The sequence below is a fragment of the Cinclus cinclus genome, chromosome 1, assembly GCF_963662255.1.
Source record: "Cinclus cinclus chromosome 1, bCinCin1.1, whole genome shotgun sequence".
NCBI lineage: Eukaryota > Metazoa > Chordata > Aves > Passeriformes > Cinclidae > Cinclus > Cinclus cinclus.
Window position 1 is genome coordinate 151,209,912 of NC_085046.1, and position 14,407 is coordinate 151,224,318.

The 14,407-nt window shown below is 39.6% G+C and overlaps 1 protein-coding gene across 1 annotated transcript in view; it reads left to right on the forward strand.

Annotated features, from left to right (window-relative positions):
• Window positions 1-14,407, forward strand: part of RECQL4 (RecQ like helicase 4) — a 58,508-nt gene that overhangs the window by 36,621 nt on the left and 7,480 nt on the right. Inside the window, 5 exon segments of the mRNA XM_062492527.1 lie at window positions 2,722-2,987; window positions 9,522-9,653; window positions 9,768-9,867; window positions 11,702-11,834; window positions 13,458-13,618. Coding sequence (XP_062348511.1) covers window positions 2,722-2,987; window positions 9,522-9,653; window positions 9,768-9,867; window positions 11,702-11,834; window positions 13,458-13,618 — 792 coding nt within the window.

Sequence of the window (14,407 nt, forward strand, 5' to 3'; positions counted from 1 at the left end):
GGCAATTCCGCATCAAAAAACGGCGAAATCCGGGTTAAAAATTTCGACGATTCGGTGCCAGAAAACGAAATTCTGGATGAAAATTTCGGCGATTCTGCGTCAGAAAACGACAAAATCCGGGATGGAAATTTCGAAGATTCCGCGTCGGAAAACGACGAAATCCGGGTTGAAAATTTCGACGATTCGGTGCCAGAAAACGAAATTCTGGATGAAAATTTCGGCAATTCTGCGTTGGAAAACGACGAAATCCGGGTTGGAAATTTCGGCGATTCCGTGTCTGAAAACGACCAAATCTGGGGTGAAAATTTCGGCGATTCCGCGTCGGAAAACAAAATCCGGGGTGAAAATTTCGGCGAATCAGCGTCAGAAAACGACAAAATCCGGGATGGAAATTTCGAAGATTCCGCGTCGGAAAACGACGAAATCCGGGATGAAAATTTCGGCGAATCGGCGTCGGAAAACGACAAAATCTGGGGTAAAAAATCTCAACAATTCGGCGTCGGAACACGACGAAATTCTGGATGAAAATTGTGGCAATTCCACGTCGGAAAACGACGAAATCCGGGGTGAAAATTTCGGCGATTCCGTGTTGGAAAACGACGAAATCCGGGGTGGAAATTTCGGTGATTCCGCGTCGGAAAACGGCAAAATCTGGAGTGGAAATTTCGGCGATTCTGTGTCAGAAAACAAAATCCGGGGTGAAAATTTCGGCGATTCGGCGTCAGAAAACGACGAAATCCGGGATGAAAATTTCGAAGATTCCGCGTTGGAAAACGACGAAATCCGGGATGAAAGTTTCGGCGATTCCGTGTTGGAAAACGATGGAATCCGGGTTGGAAATTTCGACAATTCCGCGTTGGAAAATGGTGAAATTCTGGATGAAAATTTCGGCGATTCTGCCTTGGAAAACGATGAAATCCGAGTTGGAAATTTTGATGATTCCGCGTCGGAAAATGACGAAATCCACGTTGGAAATTTCGACAATTCCACGTCGGAAAAAGACAAAATTCTGGCTGAAAATTTCGGCAATTCCGCATCGAAAAACGGCGAAATCCGGGTTAAAAATTTTGACGGTTCGGCGCCAGAAAACGAAATTCTGGATTAAAATTTCGGCAATTCTGCGTTGGAAAACTACGAAATCCGGGTTGGAAATTTTGGCCATTCCATGTCGGAAAATGACGAAATCCGGGTTGGAAATTTCGGTGATTCCGTGTCGGAAAACGACCAAATCTGGGGTGAAAATTTCAGCGATTCTGCATCAGAAAACAAAATCCGGGGTGGAAATTTCGGTGATTCGGCGTCAGAAAACGACGAAATCCGGGATGGAAATTTCGGCGAATCGGCGTCGGAAAACGGCAAAATCTGGGGTAAAAAATTTCAACAATTCGGCGTCGGAACACGACGAAATTCTGGATGAAAATTGTGGCAATTCCACGTCGGAAAACAAAATCCGGGGTGAAAATTTCGGCCATTCCGTGTCTGAAAACGACGAAATCCGGGGTGGAAATTTCGGTGATTCCGCGTCGGAAAACGGCAAAATCTGGAGTGGAAATTTCGGCGATTCTGTGTCAGAAAACAAAATCCAGGGTGAAAATTTCGGCGAATCAGCGTCAGAAAACGACAAAATCCGGGATGGAAATTTCGAAGATTCCGCGTCGGAAAACGACGAAATCCGGGATGAAAATTTCGGCGGATCGGCGTCGGAAAACGGCAAAATCTGGGGTAAAAAATTTCAACAATTCGGCGTCAGAACACGACGAAATTCTGGATGAAAATTGTGGCAATTCCACGTCGGAAAACAAAATCCGGGGTGAAAATTTCGGCCATTCCGTGTCTGAAAACGACGAAATCCGGGGTGGAAATTTCGGTGATTCCGCGTCGGAAAACGGCAAAATCTGGAGTGGAAATTTCAGCGATTCTGCGTCAGAAAACAAAATCCGGGGTGAAAATTTCGGCGATTCGGCGTCAGAAAACGACGAAATCCGGGATGAAAGTTTTGGCGATTCCGTGTTGGAAAACGATGGAATCCGGGTTGGAAATTTCGACAATTCCGCGTTGGAAAACGGTGAAATTCTGGATGAAAATTTCGGCGATTCTGCCTTGGAAAACGATGAAATCCGAGTTGGAAATTTTGATGATTCCGCGTCGGAAAATGACAAAATCCACGTTGGAAATTTCGACGATTCCGCGTTGGAAAAAGACAAAATTCTGGATGAAAATTTCAGCAATTCCGCATCGAAAAACGGCGAAATCCGGGTTGAAAATTTTGGCGATTCCGTGTCTGAAAACGACAAAATCCGGGGTGGAAATTTTGACGATTCCGCGTCGGAAAACTGCGAAATCTGGGGTGGAAATTTCGGCGATTCCGCATCAGAAAACAAAATCCGGGGTGAAAATTTCGGCGATTCCGCGTCGGAAAACTGCAAAATCCGGGGTGGAAATTTCGGCGATTCCGCGTCGGAAAACAGCAAAATCCGGGGTGGAAATTTCGGCGATTCCGCGTCGGAAAACGGCGAAATCCGGGTTGGAAATTTCGACGATTCCGCGTCGGAAAAACGGCGAAATCCGGCGACGTCGCTCAACGCCGACGGAAAACCGGGAAGGACGGGATCGGGGGCGAATCCCACGGGATTTTTGACGGGAATTCCGACGGAAAGTGGGATTTTTATATTTTATTTATTTATTTATTTATTTTTGTTTGTTTTTTCCCCCCCCCGGCAGGGAAGGGCGGCGGATTCGGGAGCTGCGCCGCTTTCCACGCCGGGCTCGGCTTCTCCGAACGACGGCGAATCCTGCGGGAATTCCGGGAGAACGACGTCGGGATCGTCTGCGCCGCCGTTTCGCCGTGCGCGGCTTGGGGCGAACGCGACGTCTCGGCCGTCGTGCACCGCGGCGTTCCCGGGAATGTCGAGAGTTACGTGCGGGGAATCGGCGCGGCCGGCAGGGACGGGGGCGCGGCTCGGTGTCACCTGTTCCTGCGGCACCAGGTGGGACGGGGCGTGGCTGGGGGGGGGAGGGGTTCGGGGGGATTTTTGGGGATTTTTTGGGGGGTTTTTTGGGGATCGTGGGGGATTTTTTGAGATTTTTTGGGGATTTTTTGGGTTTTTTTGGGGATTTTTTGGGGATTTTTTGGAGGTTTTCGGGGATGTTTTGAGAATTTTTGGGGATGTTTTGGCGAATTTTTGAGGATTTTTTGGGAATTTTTGGGGAGTTTTTGGGGAGTTTTTGGAGGATTTTTTCGGGTTTTATGGGGATTTTTTGGGTTTTTTTGGGGGATTTTTTGGGGATTTTTAGGGGATTTTTTTGGGATTTTTTGGAGATTTTGGGGATTTTTTGGGGGTTTTTTGGGGATTTTTTGGGGGTTTTTTGAGACTTTTTGGGGATGTTTTTGGGGATTTTTGGGGTTCTTTTGGGGACTTTTTGACAATTTTTTGGGGATTTTTTTGGGGGATTTTTGGGGATTTTTTGGGGAATTTTTGGGGATTTTTTGAGAATTTTTGGGGATTTTTTGGGTTTTTTTGGGGGGATTTTTTGGAGATTTTCGGGGATGTTTTGAGAATTTTTGGGGATTTTTTGGCGAATTTTTGAGGATTTTTTGGGAATTTTTGGGGATTTTTTGGGGAGTTTTTGGGGAGTTTTTGGAGGATTTTTTCGGGTTTTATGGGGATTTTTTTGGGTTTTTTTGGGGGGATTTTTAGGGGATTTTTTTGGGATTTTTTGGAGATTTTGGGGATTTTTTGGGGATTTTTTGGGGGTTTTTTGAGAATTTTTGGGGATTTTTTTGGGCATTTTTGGGGTTCTTTTGGGGACTTTTTGACAATTTTTTGGGGATTTTTTTGGGGGATTTTTGGGGATTTTTTGGGGAATTTTTGGGGATTTTTTGGGGATTTTTTTGGGGATTTTTTTGAGAATTTTTTAGGGTTTTTTGGGGGAATTTTTTGGAAATTGTGAGGGATTTTTTGAGAATTTTTTTGGATTTTTTGGCGAATTTTTGAGGATTTTTTGGGAATTTTTGGGGAGTTTTTGGGGAGTTTTTGGGGAGTTTTTGGAGGATTTTTTCGGGTTTTATGGGGTTTTTTTGGGGGGATTTTTTGGGGATTTTTTGGAGGTTTTCGGGGATGTTTTGAGAATTTTTGGGGATTTTTTGGCGAAATTTTGAGGATTTTTTGGGAATTTTTGGGGAGTTTTTGGGGAGTTTTTGGAGGATTTTTTCGGGTTTTATGGGGATTTTTTGGGTTTTTTTGGGGGGATTTTTTGGGGATTTTTTGGAGGTTTTCGGGGATGTTTTGAGAATTTTTGGGGATTTTTTGGCGAATTTTTGAGGATTTTTTGGGAATTTTTGGGGATTTTTTGGGGAGTTTTTGGGGAGTTTTTGGAGGATTTTTTCGGGTTTTATGGGGATTTTTTGGGTTTTTTTGGGGGGATTTTTTGGGGATTTTTTGGAGGTTTTCGGGGATGTTTTGAGAATTTTTGGGGATTTTTTGGCGAATTTTTGAGGATTTTTTGGGAATTTTTGGGGATTTTTTGGGGAGTTTTTGGGGAGTTTTTGGAGGATTTTTTCGGGTTTTCTGGGGATTTTTTGGGTTTTTTTTGGGGGATTTTTAGGGGATTTTTTTGGGATTTTTTTGGGATTTTTTGGAGATTTTGGGGATTTTTTGGGGATTTTTTGGGGGTTTTTTGAGAATTTTTGGGGATTTTTTTTGGGCATTTTTGGGGTTCTTTTGGGGACTTTTTGACAATTTTTTGGGGATTTTTTTCGGGGATTTTTGGGGATTTTTTGGGGAATTTTTGGGGATTTTTTTGGGGATTTTTTGAGAATTTTTTAGGGTTTTTTGGGGGAATTTTTTGGAAATTGTGAGGGATTTTTTGAGAATTTTTGGGGATTTTTTGGCGAATTTTTGAGGATTTTTTGGGAATTTTTGGGGATTTTTTGGGGAGTTTTTGGAGAGTTTTTGGAGGATTTTTTCGGGTTTTATGGGGATTTTTTGGGTTTTTTTGGGGGATTTTTAGGGGATTTTTAGGGGATTTTTTTGGGATTTTTTGGAGATTTTGGGGATTTTTTGGGGGTTTTTTGGGGATTTTTTGGGGGTTTTTTGAGAATTTTTGGGGATTTTTTTGGGCATTTTTGGGGTTCTTTTGGGGACTTTTTGACAATTTTTTGGGGATTTTTTTGGGGGATTTTTGGGGATTTTTTGGGGAATTTTTGGGGATTTTTTGGGGATTTTTTTGGAATTTTTTTGGGGATTTTTTGAGAATTTTTTGGGCTTTTTGGGGGAATTTTTTGGAAATTGTGAGGGATTTTTTGAGAATTTTTGGGGATTTTTTGGCGAATTTTTGAGGATTTTTTGGGAATTTTTGGGAATTTTTGGGGAGTTTTTGGGGATTTTTGGGGTTCTTTTGGGGACTTTTTGACAATTTTTTGGGGATTTTTTTGGGGGATTTTTGGGGATTTTTTGGGGAATTTTTGGGGATTTTTTGGGGATTTTTTTGGAATTTTTTGGGGGATTTTTTGAGAATTTTTTGGGCTTTTTGGGGGAATTTTTTGGAAATTGTGAGGGATTTTTTGAGAATTTTTGGGGATTTTTTGGCGAATTTTTGAGGATTTTTTGGGAATTTTTGGGGATTTCTTGGGGAGTTTTTGGGGAGTTTTTGGAGGATTTTTTCGGGTTTTATGGGGATTTTTTGGGTTTTTTTGGGGGGATTTTTTGGGGATTTTTAGGGGATTTTTTTGGGATTTTTTCAAGATTTTGGGGATTTTTTGGGGGTTTTTTGGGGATTTTTTGGGGGTTTTTTGAGACTTTTTGGGGATGTTTTTGGGGATTTTTGGGGTTCTTTTGGGGACTTTTTGACAATTTTTTGGGGATTTTTTTGGGGGATTTTTGGGGATTTTTTGGGGAATTTTTGGGGATTTTTTGAGAATTTTTGGGGATTTTTTGGGTTTTTTTGGGGGATTTTTTGGGGATTTTTAGGGGATTTTTTTGGGATTTTTTGGAGATTTTGGGGATTTTTTGGGGGTTTTTTGGGGATTTTTTGGGGGTTTTTTGAGAATTTTTGGGGATTTTTTTGGGGATTTTTGGGGTTCTTTTGGGGACTTTTTGACAATTTTATGGGGATTTTTTTGGGGGATTTTTGGGGATTTTTTGGGGAATTTTTGGGGATTTTTTGGGGATTTTTTTGGGGATTTTTTGAGAATTTTTTAGGGTTTTTTGGGGGAATTTTTTGGAAATTGTGAGGGATTTTTTGAGAATTTTTGGGGATTTTTTGGCGAATTTTTGAGGATTTTTTGGGAATTTTTGGGGATTTTTTGGGGAGTTTTTGGGGAGTTTTTGGAGGATTTTTTCGGGTTTTCTGGGGATTTTTTGGGTTTTTTGGGGGGGATTTTTTGGGGATTTTTAGGGGATTTTTTTGGGATTTTTTGGAGATTTTGGGGATTTTTTGGGGGTTTTTTGGGGATTTTTTGGGGGTTTTTTGAGACTTTTTGGGGATGTTTTTGGGGATTTTTGGGGTTCTTTTGGGGACTTTTTGACAATTTTTTGGGGATTTTTTTGGGGGATTTTTGGGGATTTTTTGGGTTTTTTTGGGGGGATTTTTTGGAGATTTTCGGGGATGTTTTGAGAATTTTTGGGGATTTTTTGGCGAAGTTTTGAGGATTTTTTGGGAATTTTTGGGGATTTTTTGGGGAGTTTTTGGGGAGTTTTTGGAGGATTTTTTCGGGTTTTATGGGGATTTTTTGGGTTTTTTTGGGGGATTTTTTGGGGATTTTTAGGGGATTTTTTTGGGATTTTTTGGAGATTTTGGGGATTTTTTGGGGGTTTTTTGGGGATTTTTTGGGGGTTTTTTGAGAATTTTTGGGGATTTTTTTGGGGATTTTTGGGGTTCTTTTGGGGACTTTTTGACAATTTTTTGGGGGGATTTTTTTGGGGGATTTTTGGGGATTTTTTGAGGAATTTTTGGGGATTTTTTGGGGATTTTTTTGGAATTTTTTTGGGGATTTTTTGAGAATTTTTTGGGGTTTTTTGGGGGAATTTTTTGGAAATTGTGAGGGATTTTTTGAGAATTTTTGGGGATTTTTTGGCGAATTTTTGAGGATTTTTTGGGAATTTTTGGGGATTTTTTGGGGAGTTTTTGGGGAGTTTTTGGGTTTTTTTTGGGGGGGATTTTTTGGGGATTTTTTGGAGGTTTTCGGGGATGTTTTGAGAATTTTTGGGGATTTTTTGGCGAATTTTTGAGGATTTTTTGGGAATTTTTGGGGATTTTTTGGGGAGTTTTTGGGGAGTTTTTGGAGGATTTTTTCGGGTTTTATGGGGATTTTTTGGGTTTTTTTTGGGGGGATTTTTTGGGGATTTTTTGGAGGTTTTCGGGGATGTTTTGAGAATTTTTGGGGATTTTTTGGCGAATTTTTGTGGATTTTTTGGGAATTTTTGGGGATTTTTTGGGGAGTTTTTGGGGAGTTTTTGGAGGATTTTTTCGGGTTTTATGGGGATTTTTTGGGTTTTTTTGGGGGGATTTTTAGGGGATTTTTTTGGGATTTTTTGGAGATTTTGGGGATTTTTTGGGGATTTTTTGGGGGTTTTTTGAGAATTTTTGGGGATGTTTTTGGGGATTTTTGGGGTTCTTTTGGGGACTTTTTGACAATTTTTTGGGGATTTTTTTGGGGGATTTTTGGGGATTTTTTGGGGAATTTTTGAGGATTTTTTGGGGATTTTTTTGGGGATTTTTTGAGAATTTTTTGGGGATTTTGGGGGGATTTTTTGGGGGGTTTTTGGGATTTTTTGGGGTTTTTTTGGGGATTTTTTTGGGATTTTTTCAAGGATTTTTTGGAGGGTTTTTTGGGATTTTTTGGGAATTTTAGGGGAATTTTTGGGGGATTTTTTGGGGAACTTTTGAGGATTTTTTGGGGATTTTTTTGGAGTTTTTGGGGGATTTTTTGGGTTTTTTGGAGCGGATTTTTTGGGGATTTTTTGAAGATTTTCGAGGATGTTTTGAGAATTTTTGGGGATTTTTTGGAGGTTTTTTGAGGGGTTTTTTGGGGATTTTTTGGGGAATTTTAGGGGATTTTTTGGAGGGTTTTTGGGTGATTTTTTTGGGGAATTTTTGAGGATTTTTTGGGGATTTTTTGGGGATTTTTTTTGGGGTTTTTTTGAGAATTTTTTGGGGATTTTTTGGAAATTGTGGGGGATTTTCTGAGAATTTTTGGGGATTTTTTTGGAGATTTTTCAAGGATTTTTTGGAGGGTTTTTGGGGATTTTTTGGGGGATTTTTTGGGGAATTTTTGAGGATTTTTTGGGGTTTTTTTGGGATTTTGGGGGGATTTTTTGGGGGGATTTTTTGGGGGGTTTTTGGGATTTTTTGGGGGTTTTTTGGGGATTTTTTTTCGGATTTTTTGAAAATTGTGGGGGATTTTTTGAGAATTTTTGGGGATTTTTTTGGAGATTTTTCAAGGATTTTTTGGAGGGTTTTTGGGGATTTTTTGTTGATTTTTTGGAGTTTTTTGGGGATTTTTTCGGGTTTTATGGGGATTTTTTTGGGGGTTTTTTGGGATTTTTTGCAGATTTCGGGGTTTTTTTTGGGGATTTTTTGAGGATTTTATGGGGATTTTTTGCGAATTTTTGGGGATTTTTTGGGGATTTTTGGGGTTCTTTTGGGGAATTTTTGAGGATTTTTTGGGGGGATTTTTTGGGGGTTTTTGGGGATTTTTTTTGGGATTTTTTGGAAATTGTGGGGGATTTTTTGAGAATTTTTGGGGTTTTTTTGCGGGATTTTTCAACGATTTTTTTGAGGGTTTTGGGGGGATTTTTTGGGGATTTTTTCGGGATTTTTTGGGGATTTTTTTTGGGATTTTTTGGGGGTTTTTTTGGGGATTTTTAGGGGATTTTTTGTGGATTTTTTTTGCAGGGTTTATGGGAAAATTTTGAGAATTTTTGGTGATTTTTTGGGGGGGGTTTGGGGGTTTTTCTGGGAAATTTTGGGAAAAAAATTGGAATTCTGGAAAATTCTGGGGCAAAAAATTGGGATTGTGGAAAATACGGGCGGAAAAATTGGGAAGTCTTTGGGAAAAAAAGTACAGAATTTTGGCAAAATTTGGGGGAAATTGAGATTCCGAGGAAAATTTGGGAAATTTGAGGCTTAAAATGAGAAAAACCAAGGGGGGGGGGGGGTGGGAAATGGGGGAATTGAGGGAATTTCAAGGAAATTTGGGAATTCTGGGAAAATTTTGGGAGATTCTAAAAAAAAAGCATTTGGGAAAAAAAAAACCTGAAGGATTTGGGAGAAATTTTTTTGGGGGAATTCTGGGAGAAAAAAAAATGGGGAAAATTGGGGAATTCTGGGGAGAGGGAAAACAAAAAAATGGAATTTTTGTGGGATTTGGTCCAAATTTGGAGGGATTTTTTTTTTTTTTTTTTTTTTTTTGGGAAAAAAATTCCCAAAATCCTGATTTTTTTTTGGTTTTGTTTTTCTTCCCCCTCCCCCCCCCCCATGGATTTTTAAAATTTTTTATTTTTATTCCTGCCCGCTCTCAGGATCTCCTGGAATTACGGCGCCGCATCCATGAAAATTCCGTGGATTTTTTGACCGTCAAAACTTTGATCCAAAGAGTTTTTGCTCCTTGTAAATGCCTGGAAAATCACGGAAAAAACCAGGAAAAATCCCAGGTTGGAATTCTGTTAAATGAAAAACAAAAAAAAAATCGGGAATTTTGATTTAGGGGGAAAAAAAATTGGAATTTTTGGTTGGTTTTTTTTTTTTTTTTTTTTTTTTTGAAACAGGAAATCCCGGAATTCCCAAAAAATTCCCGGATCTGCCGCGGCCACGAGCGCTCGATCCCAGTGCAGGAATTGGTGGAAACTTTGGATCTTCGGGAAGAAGGTGAAAAAATCTGGGGAAGCAGCTCCCAAAAATCCCAAAATCAATTCTCAAAGATCCCAAATTCCCAAAAAATCCCAAATTCCCAAAAAATCCCAAATTCCCAAAATCCCAAATTCCCAAAAAATCCCAAAATCCCAAATTCCCAAAAATTCCAAAATCCCACATTCCCAAAAATCCCAAATTCCCAAAATCCCGAAAATTCCAAATTCCCAAATTCCCAAAAATTCTCAAATTCCCCAAATCCCAAATTCCCAGAACTCCAAATATCGTAAAATACCAAATTTCCAAAAATCACAAAATCCAAAAATCCCAAAATCCCAAAAATCACAAAAATCTAAATTTCCCTAAATCCCAAAGTTCCCAAATTCCCAAAAAACCCAAAATCCCAAATTCCCAGAACCCCAAATATTCCAAAATCCCAAACTCCCAAAAATCCCAAAATCCAATCCCAAATTCCCAAAAAATCCCACATTCCCAAAATCCCAAATTCCTAAAACCTTCAAATTCCCCGAAATCCCAAATTCCCAGAAATCCCAAAATCCAATCTGAAATTCCCACTTTCCCAAAAAAATCCAAAATTCCAAATTCCCAGGAAACCAAAAAAATCCCAAATTCTGAAAAAAATCCCAAATTCCCCCAATTTCCAAAATCCCAAATTCCCAAAAAAATCCCAAATTTCCAAGATTCTCAAAAAATTCAATTTTTTCCAATTTTTTTCCCAAATTCCTGAATTTTTTCCCACGAATTTTTTCCCACAATTTTTTTCCCCAATTTCCCCAAATTCTTTCCAATTTTTTCCCCCAAATTTTTCCCAAATTTTTTCCCAAATTCCTGAATTTTTTCCCACATTTTTTCCCCAACTTCCCAATTTTTCCCCCACAATTTTTCCATAAATTTTCCATTTTTTTTCCCAAATTCCCCGATTTTTTCCCCACCAATTTCCCCAAATTTTTCCAATTTTTTTTTCACCATTTTTCCCAAATTCCCCAATTTTTTCCCCCCAAAATTCCCCAATTTTTTTCCAATTTCTTCTCCAAATCCCCAAATTATTTTTCCCACAAATTATTCCAAATTTTTTCCCCAACTTCCCAATTTTCCCCCCACAATTTTTTCCATAAATTTTCCATAAATTTCCCCAGAATTCCCCAATTTTTCCCACAATTTTTATCCCAAATTCCCCAATTTTTTCCCCCCAAATTTTTCCAATTTTTTCTCCAAAATTTTCCCAAATTTTCCAATTTTTTTCCCAATTTCTTCTCCAAATTCCCCAATTACTTTTCCCACAAATTTTTCCCAAATTTTTTCCTAAATTCCCCAATTTTTTCCCCACAATTTTTCCATAAATTTTCCATTTTTTTTTCCCAGAATTCCCCAATTTTTTTCCCCCCAAATTTCCCAATTTTTTCCCAATTTCTTCTCCAAATTCCCCAATTATTTTTCCCACAAACTTTTCCCAAATTTTTTCCTAAATTCCCCAATTTTTTCCCACAATTTTTTCCCCCAACTTCCCGATTTTTTCCCCCACAAATTCTCCACAAATTTTCCATTTTTTTTTCCCGGAATTCCCCCATTTTTTCCTCAATTTTTTTTTCCCCAACCCCCCCCCCCGATTTTCCCCTCCAATTTTCCCAAAACTTTCCCAATTTTCTTCCAGAATTCCCCAATTTTTCCCCCCCCAAATTTTCCCAATTCCCCAAATTTTCCCAAATTTCTCCTGATTTTTGGTTTTTTTTTTCCCCTTTTTTCAGCCTCAATTCCCAGATTTTCCCCTAAAACTCTCTTGAAATTCCCGATTTTTTTTTTTCCCGGAATTCCCGATTTTTTTTCCCGGCAGGAATCGAGACCCTCCTGAGCCTCCTGGAGCTGCAGCCCCAGAAATTCCTGGAGCTTTTCCCTCCGGTTCATTCCCGCTGCCGGATCCGATTTCCCGGGAATTCCACGGAATCGCTCCGGGAAGCGGCGCTGAGGTGACAATTCCCAAAATTCCCAAAATTCCCAAAAATTCCTTGGGAGAGAAAAAAAAGGGGGGGGGGGGCGGGGGGGAGAAATTGGGAATTTGGGGGGGGGGGAGGGGGGGAAAAATCGGAGAATTCCGGGGAGTAGGGACAAAAAAAAAAAAAAAATTTGGAAAATTGGGGAATTCAAGGAAGAATTTTGGGAATTCTTGGAAAACTTGGGGAATTCGGGAATAAATTTGGGGAATTCTGGGAAATTTTGGGAATTGTTGGAAAATTTGGGGAAAATTGGGGATTTCTGGGAAAAATTTCGGAATTGTCGGAGAATTTTGGGAAATTCATGGAATTCTGGGAAAAATTTGGGGAATTCTCAGAAAATTTGTGGAAAATTTTGGGAGTTCTGGGGAAAATTTTTGGAAAATTTTGGGAATTCTGGGAACAGTTTTGGGAATTCTTGGAACACTTGGGAAAATAGGGGAAAATTTGGGGAATTCTGGGAAAAATTTTGGGAATTCTGGGAAAAAATTTGGGAATTGTCGAAAAATTCTGGGAAAATTTGGGGAATTCGGGGAAAAATTTTGGGAATTCTGGGAAATTTTGGGAATTGTTGGAAAATTTGGGGAAAATTGGGGATTTCTGGGAAAAATTTTGGAATTGTCGGAGAATTTTGGGAAATTCAGGGAATTCTGGGAAAAATTTGGGGAAAATTGGGGAATTCTCAGAAAATTTTTGGAAAATTTTGGGAATTCTGGGAACAGTTTTGGGAATTCTCGGAACACTTGGGAAAATAGGGGAAAATTCGGGGAAAAATTTGGGGAATTTGGGGAAAAATTTTGGGAATTCTGGGAAATTTTGGGAATTGTTGGGAAATTCGGGGAATTCTGGGAAATTTTGGGAGAAATTTTGAGAATTCTGGGAAAAAATTTGGGAATTGTCAGAAAATTTTGGGAATTGTTGGAAAATTTGGGGAAATTTGGGGAATTCTGGGAAAAATTTTGTGAAAATTTTGTGAAAATTGGGGAATTCTGGGAAAAAAAATGGGAATTTTGGGGGGAAATTTGGGAATTCTGGAAAAGATTGGGGAATTCTTTGGAAAAAAATTGGGGAATTCTGGGAAAAATTTGGGGATTCTTAAAAAAACTTGGGAAAATGGGAAATTCTGGGAAAATTTTGGGAATTCTCAGAAAATTTGGGGAAAATTCAGCGGAAAAAAAATTGGAAATTCGGGAGGAAATTCGAGGAATTTTGGGAAATTTTGGGGGTTCTGGGAAAAATTTGGGAAAATTGGGGGAAAATTGGAGAATTCTGGAGAAACTGGGGGGAAAAAGTCGGGAATTCTGGAAAATTTTGGGGAATTTTGGGAAAAATTTGGGAAAATTTGCGGGAGGAATTCGGGCGAATGGGGGTTGGGGGAAAATTTTGGGGGAAAACTTCAGGAATTCTGGGAAAATTTGGGGGATAAATTGGAGAATTCTGGCAAAAAATCGGGGAAAAATAAAATTGGGAATTCCTGGCAAAAATTTGGGAAAAGCTTGGGAATTCTGAGGAAATAAAAAATGTTAGGAAAATTTTGGGAATTCTGGGGAGAATTTGGGGGATTTTGGGATTTTTTTTTTTTTTTTTCCCCTCATCCAGGTGCCCCCCCTTGGGATTTTTCCTGGCTCGGAATCCTTTGGGAAATTTGGGAATTTCGGGATCGCTGGAATTCGACGCCGTGGCCCTGAGTGATTCCATGGGCTGGGAATTCCAGAGGGTCCGGGAAAGCCTCAGGAGGATCCCGGGGGAATCACGGAAAGGTGAATTTTGGGAATTTTGGGAATTTTTGGGAGAATTTTTGGGAAAATTCTGGGAGGAGATTTTTTTTGTGGGAATTCTGTGGGAATTTTTTTTTTTGTTTTTTTTTTTTTTGTGGGGATCCGGTGGGAGGGAAAAAAAAATATCCGGGAATTCCGTGGGAATTCTCTGGGAATTTAGTGAGGGGGAAAAAAAAGAAAAAATTCTGGGAATTCCATTGGGAACACATTGGGAAATTTGGGAATTCTGTGGGAAAAACTCTGAGAATTCTGCAGGAAAGGAATTTTGTGGGAATCCAATGGGAAAAAAAAATCCAGGAATTCCATGGGGGAAAGATCCTGGGAATTCCATGGGAATTCAGTGAGAATCCTGGAAAATTTTGGGAATTCTGTGGGATTTGAGTGGGAAAAACTTCTGGGAATTCCACGGGAATCCAGCAGGAAATTTGGGAATTCTGTGGGAATTCAGCCGGAAAAAGTTCCAGGAATTCCGTGGGAAAGGTCCTGGGAATTCCATGGGAATTCAGTGAGAAGCCTGAAAAAAATTTGGGAATTCTGTGGGGAAAAATTCCGGGAATTCTGTGGAATCCATCAGGAATTTTGGGAATTCTGTGGGAAGAGCTTGAGGAATTCTGGGAGAATTTCAGGAATTCTGTGGGAAAGATTCTGGGAATTCTGTGGGGGGTTTTAGCGGGAAAAATTCCGGGAATTCCATGGGAATCCATCAGGAATTTTGGGAATTCCGTGGGAAGTCAGACAGAAAAAATTCTGGGAATTCTGAGGAAATTCTGT